At 50.2% G+C, this 22,821-nt stretch overlaps 1 protein-coding gene across 5 annotated transcripts in view; it reads right to left on the bottom strand.

Annotated features, from left to right (window-relative positions):
• SEPTIN6 (septin 6) overlaps positions 1-22,821 on the bottom strand; it is a 64,129-nt gene that overhangs the window by 20,757 nt on the left and 20,551 nt on the right. For all 5 annotated transcript variants that reach the window (XM_045994953.1, XM_045994951.1, XM_045994950.1 and 2 more), the window contains 3 exons: positions 16,866-17,061; positions 4,658-4,844; positions 2,020-2,181 (listed from right to left, as the gene is read on the bottom strand). In XM_045994953.1, coding sequence (XP_045850909.1) covers positions 2,020-2,181; positions 4,658-4,844; positions 16,866-17,061 — 545 coding nt within the window. The remainder of the gene's footprint in view (positions 1-2,019; positions 2,182-4,657; positions 4,845-16,865; positions 17,062-22,821) is intronic.

Raw genomic sequence — 22,821 nt, forward strand, 5'->3', positions numbered from 1 at the left:
GGAACAGTAATGCCACCGTGCTTTTGCTGCCGGGCCCTCCTGGACCCCCGCTGCCACCCGCGTGCTGCCTCCTGGCTGAATGGCATCTGCTGGAAGCCAGCTAGCCACGAAGGGCAGAAAAGCGTGGGGCTGGGGTTTGGCCCACGTTCTGCTGCTCTTGTGTGTTGGGTGGTTTAGACGACCCAAAGAGTCAAGCAGAGCAGGGACAGGGTACACCCTCCAAGCAAACACCCTCCCGGGGGTGGCACTTTGCAGCTGTGTGCCCAGGAAGGAGACTCTGATGGTGGCAGGATAGCAATGCCCCTGAAACGCGGGGGGAAATGTCCCCCGACATCAGACATCCAGTCTCCAGAAACTCTGAGAAGCTCTCAAGCCTCCTCTTGGGAGTCTGTTCTCAGATTCACTACCTTTCCTATCTCGTGTCTACCTTGCATTCCTCTCAGTATATTTTGAAGGGTTGGATGCAGGTGCCTGGGTGGCTCAGTCGGTAAAGCATCTGCCTTCAGCTTGGGTCATGATCCCAGGGTCCTGGGATTGAGCCCCGCGTCAGGCTCCCTGCTCAACAGAGAGCCTGCTTTTCCCTCTCCCTCTGCCCGCTGCTCCCCCTGCTTGTGTTCTCTGTCTCTCTCTCAAACAAATAAAAATAATAAAATCTTTAAAAGTAAATTAAAAAAAAATAAAGGTTGGATGACCCAGTTGGCACGAATTAGTCTATTCCAGTTCCAGAACATCCATTATAGTTGGGAGGCTGGAGGACCTTTCTCCTCTAAGGGCCTTCTAATAACGAACGCATCTCGGGGGTACTGACGGGCGATAAGGCGGGCGGACAAAATGACTTGCCGCCCCGCTATGCTAATTTGTTTGCCAAATTCTGGAAGGTAGCAACTGATACCGTAATGATAACTCAGGGGCAGTGGCAGCTGGAAAGTTTTCTAAAAATGGCTTTTATTACCAGTCTTTCCTGAGTCTGGCTATACCCGGGCATTATGTCATTAGGAAAAACTGATGCCTCTCAACAGAGAGAGAAAAAAAATCTGTTCTCAAAGCAGAGGCTTTCTGAAAGCTATTAGCTGTCTCCTTGAAATCACAACATTGAAGAGTTCACAGCAACAGCATCAACACATTATAAAGAAGCTTGAAGAGATGTTTGACTCCCGCCTTGCTCATTACTCATTCCTCTAGTTGGGGGTGGTGGGGTGGGGAGTGACGCGGGAGAGGAGAGGAAAGATGGCAAGTCGGGATGTTTTTTTTTTTTTGATTCATTCACACTTAATAAAGCAAAGCATCACCCTGAAACTTAAAAATAACATTTCTCTAGTCACCAGAAAAATCGGAGGCCATATGTCATTTTTTCCGGGAGACGGCTTGATGATCCCGTCTCGGAAGCCGGCCAACTTTCCCTGCTGTGGTTGTCAAGGCATTGTTTTGGTCAGAGAGGAAGACTGTTTGCCTTTCTGGTAGCCCTGGGGGTAGGGGGGAGGGCTGGCTTAGACCGAAGCAGCCCCGAAGAGGAGGATGGAAGGAGAGGTCTGAATCCCCGGCTCCAGACTCTTCCTGAACTTGGCCTTTCCCTCCCTCCGTCTCTGGCTATTAATCTCTGCATCTCTGAGGCTTTGAAGCAGCCAAGGATAAGGGAGAGGAGCTGTTTGGGTTCTGGATTCCTTCTCATAAACACCCGAGATTCAGACGATGGAGAGTTGACTGCAGTAAAATGAATGGTGCTGTTCGACTAGTTTGTAAAATAGTAATAATAAACATAGGGGCGCCTAGGCGGCTCAGTTGGTTAAACGTCTGCCTTCAGCTCACGTCATGATCCCAGGGTTCTGGGATCGAGCCCCACATCGGACTCCCTGCTCAGCGGGGAGCCTGCTTCTCCCTCTCCTTCTGCCTGCCATTCCCCCCTGCTCATGCTCTCTCGCTCTCTCGCAAAAATAAATAAATGAAATCTTTCTAAAGAAGAAAAAGAATAAAAATAAACAGCAAATGGTCAGCAAGTTGAACCCCTCTGCCCACACTCACGTTCATGGTTCCATTGATCTCTGCCACTGACTCATCATCTGTAGGGAATTGGTAGATCTGGACCCCGTTGCTGACAAGTTCGCTGGTAATTTTGATTTTGAACTTTGTTAGCTCACTCTTCGAAATGGCATCTGATTTCGCGATGATGGGGATGATGTTCACCTGGGGAAGGGAGGCGCAAAGCGGAATCTCTGTTGGTAATCTGCGGCCGATAGCAGCGTGACAGAGGACTTCCACGAGCTCAACCCACCAGCCCAGGACTGGCCACCTCTGTAGCCAAATCACAGCATAATAAATGATGATGGGGGCCGCTTACTCAGTGCTGTGTGCTGAACTAAGTGCGTTACATGGATTAACACAATTAATCCTGAAAACACCCCTCTCACTTTACCAATGAGAAACTGAGGCACAGAGGGGCTAGGTTAACTTGTCCAAGGCAACAGAGCAGTAAGTAGCAGAACTGGGATCCAGATCCAACTTCGGCCTTCTTCCTAATTCCAGAGTCTTAGCCAGCTCAGTTTCAAATCGATGAGCTGTGTGATACCTTAATATCGAGGTCACTGCTTGAGGGATTCCAAGCAGAAAGATGACAGTTGGGAATCTGTGCTTGACAAGAAGGGGAGGGGGCCTCTCCTTGTCAATAGTAAATTGTTCCGACCTATCCCGGGCAGGTTCGCGCTAGTGTGTTAGGGACCCACCTCCTTTCTAGCAGCAAACTTATGAACCAACCAGGCTGGAGGGAGAGGACCCTCGCAGTCTCCGGTGTGATCTGAGACCTCATGCAAACAAGAGTTACCCTGCCTGTTTTGCGATTAATTTCTGCACAAAGTAAGCAGGTGGATAAGTCCAATTGCTGACAGCAGGACAAAGGCCTAACGCCACACCAAGGTTCAATCCACCTGAGCCCTGGCCCTTGAAATGACTCCAAGGAGAGACAGGGCTTTTGCGGCGGGAAGGTAAAGAATTGTGACACGCATGTGTCTTCATGAGACAGAGCACACCTGGGCTCAGGTTCACGTGTGGAGCAGAGGCGTTGCCACCAGCAGACTTGGGACGGGGGCGGGAAGCATCATCGACAGTCCTTGGGCCCCGGGAGGAGCTCTACCCTTGGAGGCTGAAGCCAGCCTGCTTTATGCTTTACCTGAGGAGTACCCGCAAAGGTTGTCTCCAGTTTCATGCGCAGATCAGAGAAAGATGGGACCCTACAAGTACGTTCCTTGAAGTCTTCAAAGGACACAGAGCAGTGGGGGGTGATGGGAGGGTCAAAGCCATTGCCAAGGTGGAACAGCAGACGGAGCCAATTCTCCTTGTCACTTTCCACCATGTCCCCATGGACTCAGGACCAGCATATGCCAAAGGCTGCTTAAGTCCACCCAACCCACCCACCAGGCCACTGGTGCGTGGCTGTCTGCTTCCCTATACAGGACACGCAGGGCATAGTGACCTTTCCAGAGCAGCCCAGTGCTCATGGGTGGTGAGCATCCTGGGGCAAAAAAATGAAAAATTTGCTTCTATTTTGATCTGAGCTGAATGCGTCTTTTTATCACAGATAGGCTACTAAGTAATGCATATAAATTAGAATTTCATAAAATAAAGTACCTTGGAGTCGGAGACAGCCAGGTCCAAATCCTGGACCCCTTCCTTACAAGTTGTCTGACCTAGAGAAAGCCACTTGGCTCTGTGTGCCTCAGTGTTCTCATGGGGAAGTGGGCATAATGGTAACCACCACCCTGGATTCTTGGAAGGATGAAATAAAATAATGCATATATGGTACTCACCCCAGGGCCAGGCACATAGGAAATGTTAGGGGGAAATTGGATTAGGCTTTTTAAGGAATCTTGCCTTTACTCTTTTGTACAGTAAATAGTCCCTTGAAAGGACGAATCCTTGTCTGATTTCCATCTGGCGTGGGAATTATATTTTTGAGTTCCTTGCAGGGAAGGATACGACTGATTCCCGCAGCCACCTTTCTCAGGCCTGGAGGCCACAGAACATGGTGCCAGGGATCTGAGTACGAATTTAGACTCTGCCAGGAGCTAGCTGCATGACAACAGGCCAGTCCCTTAACCTCTTAGAGCCTCCGTGTCCCCTCTGGTAAGTGGGGGATAATGACGACGGTGTTTGCCTTACTGGGCTGTGAGAATTCCGGGAGACAGTCCAGATGGTGCTTGCCTCAGAGTGGCATATAATGAGGAGTTAGCAAACATTAGCTGCTGTTACTAAAATTATTACTGATATTAGAAATAGTAACTTTCAAAATCCAGTTTGTCATGTTCGATTCTCGAACAGGCCAGTTAATCTTGGGGCAAAGAAGAAAACACCTCTCCGTTGCCAAAGGCTGAGCCCCTAGGCCCAGGCGGCCATCTTGCTTGCAGCCACCCTTAACCTTTATGAGGGATCAGGGCAGAAAGATGGCTCAGAGTAAACCCATGCCCTGCGCCGGGAAAACAGATCCCAAAGCATACAACGTGGGTGCTGGATCAAGAACACCATCTCTTTGAAGGATCAGGGAATGAAAGGGAGGAGGAGGCGGCCCCAGAGCGTCTCCTGCAATCTGGCACCTGCATGGCCCGAGAGACCGGTAAGGGTGATTTCCGTGTGCCTGGCCTCCTGCTCGCTCTCGCCCCTGCCTTCATACCTTACTGTCCAGCTTCTTCATCGTCACGAGGTCCAGAGACTTCAGGGAATGGCCCGTGGGGGCGATGAAGTACAAGCAGGCGTGGATTCGGGAGTCGTGGTAGGTGTGCAGTACCCTGCGGATCTTCAGCTCTTCCTGCAGGTAGGCCTCGAACTGGGCGTCAATGAATTCCACGATGGGCTTGTAGCTGGCGGGTGGGGGGTGGGGGGAGAGCAGGGACGTGGCCCGGCCGCTCCCAAACCCGGGCTTTCCGGACAGTCCCTTCTCGAAGTTTAAAATGCCCTGGGTCATCTGACTCTCCCCATCCAGCTGGGTTCCTCCAGATCCCATCGACGGGCCTGCCTGTCCCGTCGGGCCTGCCACCTCCTTGGTCCAACTTCCGCTCCGGGCGTACCCTCGCTCTGGCACCCGCGTCTCCCTTCTCAGCCCAGTCCTGCCCTCCCACCCCTCAGGGTCATGGACTGTCCACCTCTTCCACACAGCCTTCCCCACTTTTGCCAGAAATCCCTTCTCTGACCCCGGAGCATAAAATAATAATAATAATAATAATAATAATAATAATTAGGCTATCGGATCACTTACTATCACTTGCCAAGGATGACCGTTCCTCAAATAGACTGTGTCCCTCTGAGGGCCAGAGGCCACAGAGGGCACTCCTCTCTCCCCCATGGGGGCCCGAGGCAGCGTGGGGCCCGCGGGCAGTCCCCAGGGTGGGCTGACTGTGTCCTGGCTGGTTCCGCATCCGTGCTCCCTGCTTCTCCCCCCAGTGCCTAGTGTGGGAGCTGGGGACCTGGTGGGGGCTGGGACTGCCCCTTGACCCACTGTGGGGGGAGCTTGTCAGAACAGCCTGGGTTCTCTGCTCGGTCTCACTGGGTTTATGGCATTGCCCACCAGTTCCCCTAAGGTCCACATATTTTTCCGGTTTTCATTTCCTCCAAGAGTATGACTTTAAAATCTAAGCATGTGGACAACATTTGGTAAAGATTGTCCACCCACACACACACGTACACACATACATACACACACACACACACACACACACACACCCAGCTCACAGTCTCTACACACAGTCCCCTTTATGACCCCAAGTCTTGCCAGGGCGTCTGAAACCAGAGCCAGTCCTCTGCTCCTCCCTGTCCTGGGAAGCTTCTCTCTCCTCTCCGGGGCCATTTCTGCCACCTCTGCAGCCTGCCTCGGCTCTAACTAGGTCAGCGTGGCTTCAACTCTGCCTCTGCTCTCATCCGCCCTCCAGCCTGTCCGCTGCCTCACCATCCAAGGCAGAAGGTTTGTTCTCAAACCCAGCACGGTGAGCTGGCAGAGACAGAAACAGAATCAAAGGGAGCAGGGCCCGGCCAATGCTTCCCACCGGCCGCAGCTCCCAACCGGAACCTTTCTGAAAGATCCCCCTGCTAGAGAAGGGAAAATAGCTTACAAAAAAAAAAAAAAAAAAAAAAAAAGAACCCCTAAATCCTAGATTCTGAGCGCTACATACAGAGGAGAGATCCAGGTGCAAGGTATCTCGGAGCCCCAGAGAAAATTCTAAAAATAAAATCCTTTTTTTTTCCCCTTCCTTTAATCCCTCTGAGCCAAACATCATTCTGAAGGGGAACAGCATCCAAGAATTTCTTGGTTGCTGAGGTCCTTAGAAGGTTCCTGAAGAATTAGGAGCAAGGGAGGGGGTTGCATCCCTTTGACCTCTCTAAGTAATTTTTGGATGATTGGCTCATTCGAATTATCAAACTATGGCCCTGCTTCTTTTTTTTCCCTTCTTAACATAACTTTTTTTTCACTTCATTTTTTTTGTTCTGCAAAAGGAAACAGAGGAGGAAAGAACAGAATGCGTTTTGAGTTTTTTCTCGCCCTCCCCCACCCCCAATCCTATCTTTCTGCGGCTGCCTCAGGCCCTTAGGAGTCTCTGAATCAGACTAGCCAAACCGGCCAATCCTGGGTGATTCATCTTTGTCCTTCTCCTCGGTGTCCAGCTTACCTGGAATATAGGAAGGATTCCCCACCCCACTCTGCTGTGCTAACTGGCCTCCCGTCCGCGATAAATCAAATCCCTCACTCCCACAGGCAGTGTCTGCACAAATGTTTCCTTCTCCCCGGCGATACCCGACTCCCCTTCAACGACGAGGCTTCCTTCATGTGCCTTCTCAGCTGGAAATTTCTCTGTCTCTCACACCCAGGTTCCGTGAACCGTGAAGAACGCAGCTTTCTTCTCCTACTCATCGCTCCCTGGCCTCCTGCAATGGCTTCCAGCTGCTATAAAACCCAGTTCCAAGGGGCACCTGGGCGGCTCCGTGGGTCGGGTGTCTGACTTTGGTTTTGGCTCAGGTCGTGATGTCAGGATCCTGAGATCAAGACCAGAGACAGCCTCTGTGCTCAGCAGGGAGTCTGCTTGAGAGTCTCTCCCTCTGCCCCCCCCACCCCCGCCCGCCCGCTCATGTGCACGCAGGCTCACACTTGCCCTCTCTCTCTTTAAAAGAAAGTCTTCCCAAAAAGCCCAGTTCCAACGTAACCCACCCCTCCTCGTCACTACTGTGTGTCTTTCACATTTTAGGGCAGGAGCTCTTAACCTGGGGTCCACAGACTTCCAAGGGGTCTATGGAGAGAATTCGTAGACTCCACCAACTTGGGTAGGAAAAAACCACATCGTTTCCACGGAGCCCTCACCAAGGCTTAGCGGTTTTTCAGGTACAAATGTAGGTAACGATCTACAGTAATTTTAGCAATATCTGTGATTTCACAGTCAATAGAAATCACTGATGCTTTCGCTTCCTATTACAGTTGTTACAAACAGCTCAAAATAGCATTTATACTTACACACCTTCTAAATTATGAGTTATTCAAGCTGCATGTAGATATTACTTCAGGAACTAATAAAGTAACAGGGGTTACTAAATCACAAATTGAAAATATTTTGGGAAATATACTGTTAGTATAATTGGCATATTTTAGGCATTTAAGACTGTTATCTGAAGAATGAGTCCACAGACCTCACTAGATTGCTAAAGAGTCCAAAGGCACAGAACAGTTCCTGGTCTGGGGCACCCACGTGGCTCAGTCAGTTAAGCATCTGCCTTCGGCTCAGGCCACGATTCCCGGGTCCTGGGATAGAGCCCTGAGCCGTACATCGGGTTCCTTGCTCAACGGAGCATCTGATTCTCCCTCTCCCTCTGCTCATGCTCTCTCTTAAATAAATAAATGATAATACTTTAAAAAAATATTAAAAAAAAAAACAATTCCTAGTCTGGACGCTACTTCTTATTCCTTTTGATAATGGGGATAAAAAGTAATCGTGAAGGCTTCCCTGACAATGTGACCTTTAAGCTGCACTGCACGGACGGGAATAAGAGAGCCGTGGGAGAATCTGAGCTAAGTGCATTCCGGAGAGGAATAACAAAGGTAATGGTCCAGAGGCAGAAACGAGCTTGAGGATATTTGCAATAGGAAGAAGGCAAGGGAGCTGGGAGCTAGTACAGGAAGGAAGAACTATTCATGATTGCCCAAAGATGAAAACAACCCGGTAACCATCAACTGATGCCTGGCTAAACAAAATGGGGGAGAGCCAGACAATGGAATATTACTCAGTCTCTAAAAGGAACACAATTGGGGCACCTGGGTGGCTCAGTGGGTTAACCCTCTGCCTTTGGCTTGGGTCATGATCCCGGGGTCCTGGGATCGAGCCCCTCGTTGGGCTCTCTGCTCAGCGGGGAGCCTGCTTCCCCCTCTCTCTCTGCCTGCCTCTCTGCCTGCTTGTGATCTCTCTCTCTCTGTCAAATAAATAAATAAAATCTTTTTTAAAAAAATGGCTACCTAACTGCACTGGTGTTCATTAGAATTGTTTTCCAGATGACTACCTTGGATTTCTTAAACAGCCATATTCTACAAAACTAATGATTTTGCCCCTCAGCAAGCACTTTTTTTTAAAAAGATTTTATTTATTTATTTGAGAGAGAATGAGTGAGAGACAGAGCATGAGAGAGGAGAAGGTCAGAGGGAGAAGCAGACTCCCCAAGGAGCTGGGAACCCGATTCGGGACTCCATCCTGGAAGTCCGGGATCATGACCTGAGCCGAAGGCAGTCGCTCAACCAACTGAGCCACCCAGGCGCTCTCAGCAAGCACTTTTCAACTGTCATCTTTCTAGACACTGATGACAAGTCCCTTCCTGAAACACTGCCCTCTGGCTTCCTGCCACCATTCTCTCCTGCCCCCAGAATTCTTCTTTCTCACTCACCCTAAATATTGGCCTGTCTCGACGGTTCCATCCTGGACCATGTTCGTCATTCTACACATTGCACACACGTGATCCCTGGGCGGTCTCGTGCATTCCACAACCGCAGTGCTCACCGCCCCCCAGTCACGCTTCCTAGACACCTTCTTAGACGCTTCCTAGACACCTCCAGGTCACCCCACTCTCCTCCCTTTCCCATGTGCCGTCCTCTGCGTAGCCACAGCCATCAGAGTGCCCCCACAACCAGAACCCTACAAGGCCCGGTCACAGATGCTGTGCTCGACACAATCGTCTCAGCCAGCAAAACCAAGGAGGCACAAGGTCAGAGCCGAACGTGCGGGCTTGTAGGAACTGCAGACTCCCTGGTCCCACCCAGAAGTCCTCTCGGAAGCAGGCAGCTCCTTCTCCCACAGCCTGTGTGCCTTGGGGTCAGCAGGGTGGGCCTTCCTGCAGCCCCCAGTGCCCCTTCGAGACAATTCCTCCTCTACCTCAGCGTAAAACCTTTTTTTTCCGCTTGAGACCTATTCTGTTGTCTTCTGGCGGCGCCTGACCACGTAGTCTCTCCCCCGGTCTGGGTGACAGCAGTCAGCAGTGTGCTCCTGGACAACCCACCAGACTTCAGCCTCTTTATTCCCTGATTGTGCAAACTCCACAACTCCCGGGCTCCGTCTGCTTCAGCCACCGACACACCTTGCCACTGGCCGCATCAGCTTCCCCCAAGACATCCTCCAACTCCCGGCTCTCTGACCATGACCTCTCACCTTTCCAACCCTCTTACACCTTGGATCCTCCTCCACCTGACCTTTCGCCTCACGGACTCCTGGGGTACCCTGACCTCTCCATTGTCTCATCGGCAATCAGCCCCTCGCTGGCCTCATCTCCTTCTCTACCCGGGCCGAACCTCATGACTGATTACCTGAAACACTCTTTTATCAACACCTTCATCTCCCGTACGCCCCTGCCTTCCACCCTAGTGGGCCAGCAAATTGCTGCACTGAAAACATTTCGGGATCTGCCCTCTGCTCCCACACAGAGGCTGGTGAAGTTAGCCAGAGGCCATCACAAAAGTCTTGGCACTCAAAGCCATGGCCTCCAACCTCAGACAGAGCAACCTTGACCTTGACTGGCTGCCTTCCCATGGCCTCCACAGACCCTTCCAAACTTTCACTGCTTTCCTCGAGCTCCAAAACTTGCTCGTGTGTGACATCTCCACTTTCGAGAGATGTCTCAGCTCCAATATTACCAACAAAATTGGGGCCCCAGCCTCGCAGCAGCTCAATTTCCTGCCACAGTCTCTCCCCTCTAAAACGGAATCAGCCCTTCCTGACCGCCCTCTCGTCTCATCAGGTGCAGGCCCATCACCCTCCGTGAACTCGCTCTCATTCCTTTCAGGCTCTTTGAGAATCTTGTTTCATCTCCGGGGTCCTCACCCCGGACTGACTCTTCAACCTGTAAATATGCTGAACTCTTCCCTCATCTCTAAAGATAGATCTTCCTCAACCCAACCCCCCTCAACCACACATTTCTCTCCAACTACTGCCCTATGCCTTTTGTTCCCTCAGGAACAGAGCTTGTCTTCTGCACCTACCACAGGGCCTGGCATATCATATAATAGAAGTTCAATAAATATTTAATGGGTAAATGGAGATCTTTTGGAAAGAATCATTCATTCACTCATTCATTCATTCTCATTCAGTCTCCGACACATCGTAGACTGTTTTCTACCCTCACTGGCATCCTCATTAACAATGTCCAGTGGATACATTTGGTCTTGAAAGATAAAACCTTAGATATATTTTAAAAATTTTCTTTTCCCCATGAATGTACGTTTCATTCACTCGACAAATAGGTACCGAATACCCACAGTATGCCGGTTGGCTAACTTGTGCGCATCCCACAAGATTTCAAGACTTAGCTCAGCCATTCCTGACCCTCCTCCCCACCTTAAACCCTCACCAGGCTCTGCTGATGGCTACGCTTTTCCCCACAGCTCTCTCCATGTGCCTTTGTTATGGTACTCACTACCCTGCGTAGAATTTGTAGGCTACGTATTAGTCCCTTCCACTAAACCACAACTTCCTTATTTCTTAGTATCCCAGGCACCTCACACGTATCTGGTACACAGTTGACATTTAGTGTAATGTTCTCAACTGACCTAGATCCCCCACATCAATTAGCTTACTAGGTACTGTGGATTCTTTCTCTCATACCTGCCTCCTCCTCTCTGTCCTCGAAGCTTCCCTTCCCGTTCAAGCCCTCACCCTCTCTCTCTCAGCCTCAAAAACAGATAAAGTGGGTGTAGACCACTCATTTAAAAAGCTTTCCTGAACTGGGAAAAAGAGATAAGGCAGTGTGTAGAGGTCAGGAGCGACTTTTTTTTAAAGTTTATATTTATTTTTTGTAGTAATCTCTACACCCAACCTGGGGCTCGATCTCCCCTCCTCGGAGGTAACTACAATTTCAGTTTGTTTGTTCACCTCGCAGATCTTTTTCTCTGCATTTATGTGGAGGAGGGGACGGTGTTTGGTGTTTCATTGGGAAGGGTGGGCTTATACAAATGGCATCATGATCTGTGTATCATTATCATTCTGCAACCTCTCTTTCCACTTAATAACATCCCCACATGAGTGTACACAGATTCTCCTTTTTTTTTAACTGCCAAATGTATTCTATGGTACGGTTGTACCATAGCTCATTTAGCTGCTCTATTGGTGGAAATTTCAGGTGCTTACGAGTTTTTTTTTTTTTATTCCATATCCAGTGTTGCAGTGAACACCCTTTCTGTATGTTTTTCATGAAGGTGTGCAATTGTTTCCCTCGGCTGTATTCCTACAAGTGGAATTGCTGGATCATAACGTAGTCACATTTAAGATTTTAATAGGTCCCACCACATCTGCCCTCTAAAACATCTGTATCCAGTTACATTCCCCAGCAACATGAATGAAATTAGCTGGTGTTACCAGCGACTGTCTCTTTGTCTCTTATTTTTGCAACTCTGATGGGTAAAAAATATTTCTTTGTTTCATTTTGCTCTTCCCTAAACACTGGTGACTGTGGGATGAGTCTGGGTTTGTAGGTTAGTTGTCAAATTCTACTTCCGCCCCCCCTTCTGTCAGTTACCTATTTATTTCTCACTGAACTGGAGAAGCTCATTTTACACTTGAGAAGAATCATCCGTCTGTGACATAGGTCGCAAATATCTTCTCCCTGTTTGTAGTTTGTCTTTTGTTTATAGCATCTTTCAGTACGCAAAGGTTTTTTTTTTTTCTAATTTTAGTAAGTTTAAATGTGTCGGTCATTTCTTAAATGGCTTTGGGATTTTGTGTCACAATTAGAAAAACCTTCTTTATCCCTAAAGCTATAAAAATATTCTTCCATGTTTTCTCCTTGTATTTTTAGAATTAGTTTTTAATCCATCTGGAATCTATTTTTGTGCCTAGTGTTTGTGTGGGACGGTCTCATTTTATTTTTTCCTGATGGATGGCCTATTTTTCCAGCACATTCTCTTGAATAGTCCATTCTTTCCCTGCTGACTTACATATGCCAAATTCCCATGTAAACATGCATTTGATCTTAGTCTCACTTTTCTGTCCTGTTGCTCTTTTTGCTGCTCTGATGCCTTTACTTACTTATCTTCCATTCACTCATGGCCATTTAGCTTCCACCCACAACTTCCCTGGAATTATTATTCCTTAGTGTATTAATGACCTTCGTATTGCCAAAGCAAATGGATATTTTTCAGTTCCATTTGTTGTTCTCTCCCATTATGCTACATGGTACAACTTTCCCTCGATTCTTCTACCAATAAAAGTAATGATCATAACAATATCTTCTGTTCCCTAGTTACTCTACGCCGGGCACTGCTTTATTTTTTTTAGGTATTTATTTATTTATTTGAGAGAGAGAGAGAGAGAGAGAGGGAGAGAGATCGAGTGGGAGGAGGATCAGAGGGAGAGGGAGAAGCAGGCCCCTCACTGAGCAGAGAGCCTGATGCAGGGCTCAATCCCAGGACCCTGGGGATCATGACCTGAGTGGAAGGCAGGCGCTTAATGGACTGAGCCACCCAGTGTCCCTGTGCCCAGCACCGCTGGACCATGTCATATGCCAGACACATCAAGTATGCCTCACCACAGCCCTCTAGGGTAGATACTAGTATTATCGTCATCCCCACTCTACAGGTGGGAAAACCGAGCCATAGAGAATTTAAGTGTCTTATGGTGTAAGCTCCGAGGGTTGGCTTTTCATTTCTGCCATGCCAAGTGCCTGATTTAAGTTTTATTGCAGAAGCATCCACTTCAAAGACAACTGACTATCTCCCATAGACGTACTGCCAGCCACCTTCAGGTAAAGAGTCAGCCCTCCCTCCGCTGCCACCACCCCGACGGGGCTCCTTTGTTTCAGAAATCTTAGTTGATTTCCATAAGAGACCATTTGGGCCACATGTTTTTTCTCTTCTCCTGCTTAAAATTCTCTTATGTTTTAAATTTGCCCATCTAGGGGCGCCTGGGTGGCTCAGTAGGTTGTGCATCTGCCTTCAGCTCAGGTCATGATCCCAGGGTCCTGAGATGGAGCCCTATGTCCAGCTTCCTGCTCAGCGGGGAGGCATCTTTTCCCTCTGCCTCTACCCCTACACCTCCTCCAGCTTGTGCTCTCTCTCACTCACTCTCTCAAGTGAATAGATACAATCCAATCAATCAATCAATCAATTCATCCATCTAGAGCAAGCCCACCAAATCCTAGACCTAAACTCTCCATCTCAATAAAAGCAGAACGCCAGACCCACACCTGGTTTCTCTTTCTCTACCCTGCGACCTCACTGTGTGGTCCCATCTGTGCCATGTGCTTTCCAGGACCTGCAAATAATAAACTTTTCTGGTCTCCAAGTTCCCTGGTGGTTACTGCTGAGACCGTCTCTCAATCGTAAGAACCACAAGGGTGGGAGCAGCCAGGACAATAATTATCAATAGGCCGAGAGCGGCACAGAACACTTGTACCAACATCGCTCATCAGTAGCAAGATGGGATTTGAACCCAGGTCGGTCTGGACCAAAACCTAAGTTCCTAAACACACCTCTTTCTTGTCTGTCCTCCCTCTCCCTCTTGAGTTCCTGTGCTCCTGCATCTTTTTGGTTTTTGAAAGATTGTATCCATTTATTTGACAGAGAGAGAGAGAGTTAGAGTGCGAGTGCACAAGCAGAGGGGAGAGGCAGAGGGAGAAACAGACTCCCTGCCAGATGCTTGGCACGATCCCAGGACGCTGGGATCATGACCTGAGCTGAAGGCAGACGTTCACCCAACTGAACCACCCAGGCGTCCCATGCTTCTGCATCTTTTATTAAACAGTGACTTTCCCCAGGGTACGGCCTTAATCACTGCTCTTCTTAGAAGACCACGCACCGTGGGTAAAGGACTGCATTCTGGTTCTCTGCTTCCGAGCGGCTGCACTGACTTATCTATGCCCAAATGATCCCATCAGTATGGAGAAAACACTGCTTTTTATTACAAATCCCTGGAGCTTGCCCCACCTCTGCTCTCCCGCCCAGTTTCTGAGAGGCTTTTCATTTCTACATATTTGAGTTTGTATTATTTGATTTTGTATTAGTATGCATCGTGTTTATAATCAGGAAAAACAATAAGTATATTACCAATGTAATGGAAGTAGATTAGCCTCTAAGGGGCCGTATCAGCTCAGTCCTCCCAAACTGTCATTACCAAAGCGGTTTCCAATGTCAGATATGTTAAATGCATGTTGCCGAGAATTGTGAGAAATTTAATTGAAAAGATCCTGAGCCACCTGCAGCTGAGATGACCCCAAATATCCATCCTCTTTCCCCAGGGTCCGATTTATTCTCAACCAAACAAAATTAGCATAATAAGCAAAGCTATAAAAAGCAGAAATGTCCGTCTAGAATTTCCAATGAAAAATCAAATTCAGTTCAATTATTAAGAAGCTAAATATGTTTACTCATTATCGGGAAATGAGTACGACTGCTGGAACTTCAAGGGAGAAATAGGAGAACTGGGGATCCAGTTTGGGTAAGAAGCAAGAGAATCCTCAAAGGATGAACAGACACCGCTCAGAATGATGAATGGCCTTTTCTGAGAGGCGCCGTGCGCTAACCATGTGACATCTAGTGAAATGCACATGGCGCCTGACCCCCTCCCTCAACACATCCCAGTGTCTAAGCCATCCCACACCCCCCCAGCACTCCACTCTTAACACCAGCACCCGCCCCCCCCCCCCCCCCCCCCCCCCCCCCCCCCCCCCGCCCACAGCCCCGCAGTCTCTCCTCCCACCTCTCTGCATATTCCTGCTCGGTCTGTTTCCAGAAGGGGTCCTTTGCTCCATCTGCTGACTTACCCTTAGCTTTTTGTCTGTACCCCAGTGTTTACCACACTCCACTCTGATCCCTGGGTGATCTTGTATGTGTCTGCAGTTGGAACATAGCACCTCTACCTTGACAATCCCAATCGATATTTCCAGGGCTGACCTTCTGCCGACCTCGAACCCCTGCATATTCAGCTGCCTACCACAGAAGGTCATCAGGGGGTCTCAGTAGGCCACGGACATCTCAACCTCAACAGGTCTAAAATTAATTCTCCTGCTGAATGCTGCCACCATTTGTCCACATTCCAAAGCCAGAAATCTGGGCCTCATTCTAGATCCTTCTCTTGCCTTCACAACCCCATTCCAAGTCTCTGCAGAGTTCTGTTGATTCTACCTACTCCATATTTACCAAACCTGCCTCCTCTTTCCTATCTCATCTCTTGTGTTGACTCTGGCCTCCATCTAATTGGTCCAATAGTCTCCTAATTGGTCTTCTTGCCCTCCCTACCCTTCCAAAGAACCTACTTCAAGGCCAATCAGACTATCTCCTTCTCTCTTTTTTTTTAAGATTTTATTTATTTATTTGAGAGAGAGAAAGAGCACACACAAGCAGGGGCCAGGGAGAGAGAGAAGCAGCTCCCTGCTGAGCAGGAAGCCCACCGCGTGACTCTATTCCAGGACCCTGGGATCGTGACCTGAGCCAAAGGCAGATGCTTAACCAACTGAGCCACCCAGACGCCCTAAGACTAGCTCATTCTACTTCATAAAACCTCTCAATGGCTCCTGTCTGCACATTCTAGAAATTCCCCCATGACCTGACTCTGCTTCCCTCTTCAGGATCACCTCCCCCGACTTTTCCCTCGCTCACGCCAAGCCCCAGCCCAGGGGCAGACACAGGTACTGTGGGACATCAAGCTTATGCAATTAGAAGGGCCCTCCAGAAAGTCAGAACAAACAACATTATGACTAAAAATTAGTTCCAGGAACTTGGCAGGGCCTATGCAAATGAGGGCCATGAAGCTTAAGCTTCATTAGCTCCACAGTCCATCTGCCTCAGAGCTAGCTAAACCGAGGAAGCCACAGATCTCTAGAACATTCCATAGTCTTCCACACTTTGCCTCTGTACATGCATTTCCCCGGCCCGGACTTCCCTTCCCTCCGTTCCCTTGTCTGTCTGGCAAAAGAGTTAGTTCATCCTTCAAGGTCCAGATGAGGAGGGAAGGCCTCCCAGACCTCCGCTGTCTCCTTCGTGTGCTCCTTGTTACTTGTCCTTTACCTCTTTGTACCCTCTTCTCCCCAGAGCATAACACACTCGATGGAACTTATTTTTTCAAAACTGGCCTCCCCTGTGAGTGCCTCAAGGGCAGAGACAAAGTCATTCCTTTTTAGATTGTTGGGGTACAAGGTAGGAAGGACTCAGTACGTGTCTGCCACATGGAATAGAGACCTCATCCATGTATCTCGGAAAGATAACTTTTTTGGCAGAGTGCATGGACTACAATGATTGGTGGAAATGGAAACCTGGGGTGGGAGGTGGTGCTTGGTACATGTCCGTGGCCATTTTGGGAGGAGGTCCAGGCAGGTCCCCATGGTGGGTTCCTCCCCGTGGCCTCCCACCAGCCTCCACACCCCATCCCCTTCCTTACCTGTCCTCCTTGTTGATCTGGTCCCCAAAGCCCACCGTGCTAACGATGGTGAGCTTCAGCCCCACGTTGCTCTCTTGGAGGTCGTAGGTGTTGGACCGGAGCTGGACACCCGGCTGTGTGTGGGTCGCCGGCTCCCCCTCAAACTTGGTGTTGAACAAGGTGTCCATGAGGGTAGACTTGCCCAAACCTGTCTCTCCTGAAAAGCAAAAGATTAAATTATGGTCCGTTCCCACAACGGCCCTGCGGACCCCACATCGGGTTTTGGACGTATATTCATTGACGTTGGAGCACGTGCGCGGTGACTGAATGAACTAGATAGACTGTTGGCTCGCAGGTAAGTGGAAGACACTGAGAGGAACTGCATCAACGTATCAGCAGTAGCATCTCAGGAGAGGGGAACCTGGGTAATTTTCCTTTTAGTCTTCCTATTTTTGTGTCATTTGAAGGTTGCGGACCCATGGCTTTTACCGTCAGAAAAAGAACTCTGTTGCAGGCAGTGATGGAGAGGTAGCAGTTATACCTGGAGAAAGTCCAGAAGGGCACACAACACACACACTCTTAGCAAGACAGCTATCACTGCGTGGTGGAGGTGATGTGCAGTTTTCCTTTCTCTCCTCATGCTTCTATATTTTCCAAGTTTTCTAGGTGAAACATGCATAGCTTTTGTGATAAAAATTAAAGGGCTGTTTTCGATTAGGGACAGCGGTCCCTTGTCAAATAAATATCCTCTCCTTTTCATCGCCACCTCACCTCCCTGCCGGGCCCCAGACTGCACTCTGCACAAGCCCAGATGTGTATCCCAGTGGGGAAGCCATTTTTAGCTAATGGGGAGGGAAATTAGCAGGCCACACATTCTTCTTCTTAAATTTCAAACAAACCAGTCATTTGTTTGTTTAACTAACAGGCTGCGGGATACTCATAAATTAAACCATTGGAATTTCAAGTCTTGACTTTCACACCCAGGGAGAGGAGTGGGGGGAAAGCCCGCGGACACCGGTGAAGTTTTTTGAAGGTCATTCCTGAGAGACCCGAGGGAGGTCAAGCCACTGCCAGGAGCCAAGGGGTCTTCAGGGAAAGAAGACGTTGGAGGAGAGTTAGTTGGTGGCCTGGGAGCTGGGGAGGAATGTGCCAGAAGGCCCCAAGCTGGGCTGGGAGCTACAGAGGCTTGTCATCTCCAGGGATCCAAACCGTATTTGGGCTTCCATCTTGCCCCCCAACCCAGCGAGTCAGGAATGCCAGGAATAAAGGGTTCAGTAGCTAATCACCCCAGATTGCCTCTTCTGGACCACCCTGCTCTTCTGCTCTCCAGGGCTGGGGTTAGAGCCGCACCACAACAACGTGTGAACGCAAAGGGTCCCCTCCCCTTCCGCCCTCTGGGTGTGTCTAGCTTTGCCTCCTTCATGCCTTTCATCCTGAATGATGAGCCATGAATACAGGGGGAGCTTTTTCAAATCTGTCTCCGATGAGAGCTTTCTGTGTGTGTAGCAACCGGTGAGAGAGAGAGAACAAGAAGAACATTCAACTCAGCCTGGCTCCCCAGCCCCCCAACCCAGCTTCGTAGCCAGGTCTCACTACCGTGGTGGATTGCCAGGGTGCAGGGAAATGGTCCCTCCCCCAGATCATGTTTCCAGCCAAGGTCTGCTATACCTATTAGCGGCAAAGATTCTCCCAGAAGAGGCCCCCTTTTTCCCCCCCTCCCTAAAGGAACAGGAAGTATTTGGGTCTCCAGAAAGACTGAGTGAGGTGGGGCCTTTGCCATGGGAGGTAACACATTTGGCCAAGCAACGGAATGTATCACTCCCTCTCCCCGCCCTAGGTGGGGGTGTAGCTCCCTCGAGCCTCTGAAGTGGGGACACAGCCAGTGGCTCCCTCACCTCCCCTCTGGGCCCCTTGAAGCACATGTTTGTGTGCGCCTGATGAACTTTCCAGGGACATCCCAACCCCTTCTGCTCCATGAGCTCTTGGCTAAGTTCCCCACAGCTCCTGGAGTGCTGGGCCCTGTCCCCCCAGCACCCAGAGCTGGCTCCCTGGCCCCTCATCCCAAGATCCTCAGAGAGCAGGGGATGGGGCATCTTCCGTACTCCTCAGAGGGCTTAGCCCAGGCGTGCCCGTGCCCGGAGGCGGCTCAGGCGGCTGCTGTTTGCACAGCTGGAGGAATGGAGGGCTGCCAGACAGGGGAGGGCAGGGCAGGGCAGCACAGCGCAGCAGGGGAGGGGGCGGCAGGGCAAATGACCACACGAAGGTCTGCCAGCACAAAGGGGCTGTGGAAATTGGATGCCCAACAATGAGTGGAAGACAGGAACCCGCAGGCGTCCAGGGAATTGTGATAAATGCAACCCGAGAAGAGGACAGAGAATCAAGCGAGCTGGTCCATCAATGTGGAGCCTGCGGGGTGTGGGGGTCCCTCTTCGTGGTTGGCATGGACCCAGCCTGAGCCTAGGATGCGGTCCCCTCCCATGCTGCCCTGGGGACCCAGCATGGAGGAGGATCGGGTCAGGTCAGCAGACTCCACACCCCTGCAGGAAGGTGGGGGACTTGGCAGTTTCCAACAGGAAACCCAGGGAGTCCCCAGGGTTCAATTTCTCTCTCCTCCTCCCTCCTCCAACAGACAGCGGGATTTCTTAACCCTTTTAAGGTCGTCATCACGGGCCCAGAAGACTCCATCTTAGCTTAATGGAGATAGGATGCTGGAAACACCCAGTTTTTTAAAAAAAAGAATTTCCAGGGGCGCCTGGGTGGCTCAGTGGATTGAGCCGCTGCCTCCGGCTCAGGTCATGATCTCAGGGTCCTGGGATCGGGCCCCGCATCGGGCTCTCTGCTCCGCGGGGAGCCTGCTTCCTCCTCTCTCTCTGCCTGCCTCTCTGCCTACTTGTGATCTCTCTCACTGTCAAATAAATAAATAAATAAATCTTAAAAAAAAAAAAAAAAAAAAGAATTTCCATTGGAAACATGTAACATGAGATCTGCTTTTTCAAACTACACTGCCTGGGATAATCCACCCTTTTTTCCTCGTCTGCTGCTAATATCCACATCCTTTGCCCGGACAGATGCATTCCCCAGAAAACGAACAGGTTCAGACTAATAATGATAGCGGTGGCTTCCAGAACACTTTCTATGTACCAGGCACAGCTGTGACATGAAACTTTCCTTATTTGTTCCCCACAATGAACCTAGGAAGTAAATATTACCATTTGTCTTTTGGTTACGGAAGGGTTGGCCAAGCCACTTGCCAGCCGTGTGAATCTGCCCTACTCCCCAGTCTCTCCATGCCTCTCCTTCCTCATCTGTAAAAAGTGGGAGGAAGGAACTGGTCTGGGGTCCCTGAGGAGTCACTGGCAGAGCGGGCCCGAGTGCATCCCACGGGCATGCAACAGCAGCTCATTCGGTCACTCGACAACTGTTCACAGGGCCTCTCAACCGAGCCATGCACGATTTTAGGGTCGAAAGATACAACAGTGCACAGGATAGCCACCGTCCTTGTTTGCGGGGAGCTCGTGGTTCCCGCAGCGGAGGTCTCTGCCAGCTCCGAATGAAGAGAGCCGTCTCCCAGGCTCAACAAGGAGGTATTCCAAAGGAAACTCTCCAGGAACTCTAGGGAGCCTAACGACAGGAACAAGGTCACAGCTGGCTCTGTAACCTTGCCCTCTTCTCCTTCCTGACCTTGCTGAGGCCTGGCCCTGAGGGGTGTGCTGGAGTCGGCTCGCCCAGCCTCTTGCAGATCTGCTTCTCCTGTGTGTTTTATTCCAAGTTCAACACGGCCCAGTTGAGCCTGGAATCCTGAGCAGCTTCAGAGTAAATATTATCATTATGACTCTCTGCACTCCTCATGGGCGTTACTGTTGCTGGTACATTCGGAGGGCAGCATCCCTCCGGGGCTCCTTCCCGGAAGAAAAGAGCAACCGGCCCCACGACCTTGGTCCTGCTGGCTCCAGTGGCTGAGGCCTCCTGCACTAGATCTAGGCTCCTGGGATCTTTGCCATTTCCAGAGCTAAGCGATTAGTATATGTTTTTTGTCAGGGGTGGGGGAGGGTTGGGGATGGACAGGGCAACCTCAGCCCACTCAGTAATTATTCCATAATAATAATAATTATAGAAAATCTGTTGGAGAGGAGTCATAACAGGCCCTCTATTGGTTGCCATTTATTGGTAGCCTTACATATGAATTAGGCTCTGGATTCACAAAACTTCTCTTCTCTCTCTCAGTCCCACCACGCACCTGTGCTCACGGGCACACACTCCCATCAGGGTAGAGGGTACTGTCTGCTGGGCTTCGACCCCTACGGCCAGCAGCCCAGCACCCAGAAAAACAATGCTGTGATCTGAATGTCCTAGGTCTCTGTTCGTAACTGAAGCTAGGGCTACCATCAGTTTGACCTTAACATGCCCTATGAGAAAAGAAGAGAAAATCCTTCAGGGGGACAGAGTCTAGGCCCAAACAGACTCATCTGAGAACAGTCATTACAGGAGTAAACCTGATAGTTATGCACCAGTGGAGGCCTGAAGGCACGGCCACCGAAAGTCCTGCGGGAGAAAAGGTCACCTCCCGCAGGCAAGCTATGGACCCCTGGCCAAGCCGGTGACAGTACCCAATCCCATGGCTGGGCTGAGATTGCAGCCTAAGAACCCATCTAAACCACTCATGACCTCGGCCCAAGTTGTGGGTTCTCTGAGCGATGACAGGGTTGTGAGAGCAGAGAGCAGGAGGTGTGCGGGCTGCCGGCTTATTTGGATCAGGGATGGGGAATGAAAGGAACCCAGTCCAGGCCGGGGCATCCACGGAGCGCCCCCGCAGCGTCAAAAGGGGGGCTACTAGGGTGATTTCCTGGGACCTGGCAGGTGCCGCAAGAAAAAGAGGGGGTGACTCTTGGGGGTGAGGATCTCCTTCCTGCTCCTCCCCTCTTGAAGGGTCTGGGGCGGTGGAGAAATTCTACCCCAGCAGGGGCACGCCGGGTGGCTGCAGCTGTCCCACGCCTGGGTGGGAACTTGAGGACGGGGGTTCACTCTTCCTCCCACTCGTTTGCCTTGAGCTTGGCTGCCTCCTCTTCAGGGCCCCGAGGGAGACCATGGTCCCCTGGTCCAAGCGCATTACACTTCTGGCCCTCCGAGGGCCGCTCCGATTTCTGCGGCCTCCCTCCTAGAGCCTCAGTCACCTGCCAGACGGCCCCTTGTTGACAGGTTGATGAGGGTGGGTTTGTCCTGTCACTTCTCAGCTCCTCGGCTTCAGTGCAGGTCGTACGGAGCTCTGGGAGGGATGCCAAGGGAATCCAATATGTTTGCGCGGAAATTTTGCGGTAATCAAATATTATGCGAAGTAAGCTGGCCAACACCCAAAGATCGGAGCAATTTGGCAGTGCTGATACTGGACGTGATGGCATCTCGGCGTTGAGCACTGTGGCTTCTATTTATTTTGTGTCCTTCTCCTAATAGCATTGCATCACAACCACGAGTAGTAGACTGCTAGCACTTGAAGAACTGCTGGCCTAGCTCTGGATGCCAAGGCCCACGGTATGTAATTCTGTGACGCCCATATTGTCATCTCCTGGGTTCCCAAGCTGACGTGTGGGGGACAGTCATTTGGCCAGTGAGCAAGCCTAGCCAACTGCCTGTCATCCATACTAAGAAGTGGCCTCCTTGTTGTCTACTTGTCCCGAGTGCCCAGTTATTCTCCTACAGGAAATGATCGAGAAAAAGCGCTAAGGGGTCCCCTGGGTGGCTCAGTCAGTTAAGAGTCTGCCCAGGATCCTGAGATCGAGCCCCGAGTTGGGCCCCCCGCTCAGTGAGGAGCCTGCTTCTCCCTCTCCCTCTGCTGCTCTCCCAGCTTGTGCCCTCTTTCTCTCCCACTCTGTCAAATAAATAAAATCTTAAAAAAACAACAAGAAAGAGAGCTCTAAGGATGGAGGAAAAGAAAAAGAAAGAGTCCAAGAAAATGAATGAACCTATTTAGAAAATAGAACTG

The sequence above is a fragment of the Meles meles genome, chromosome X (genome assembly GCF_922984935.1).
Source record: "Meles meles chromosome X, mMelMel3.1 paternal haplotype, whole genome shotgun sequence".
Lineage (NCBI taxonomy): Eukaryota > Metazoa > Chordata > Mammalia > Carnivora > Mustelidae > Meles > Meles meles.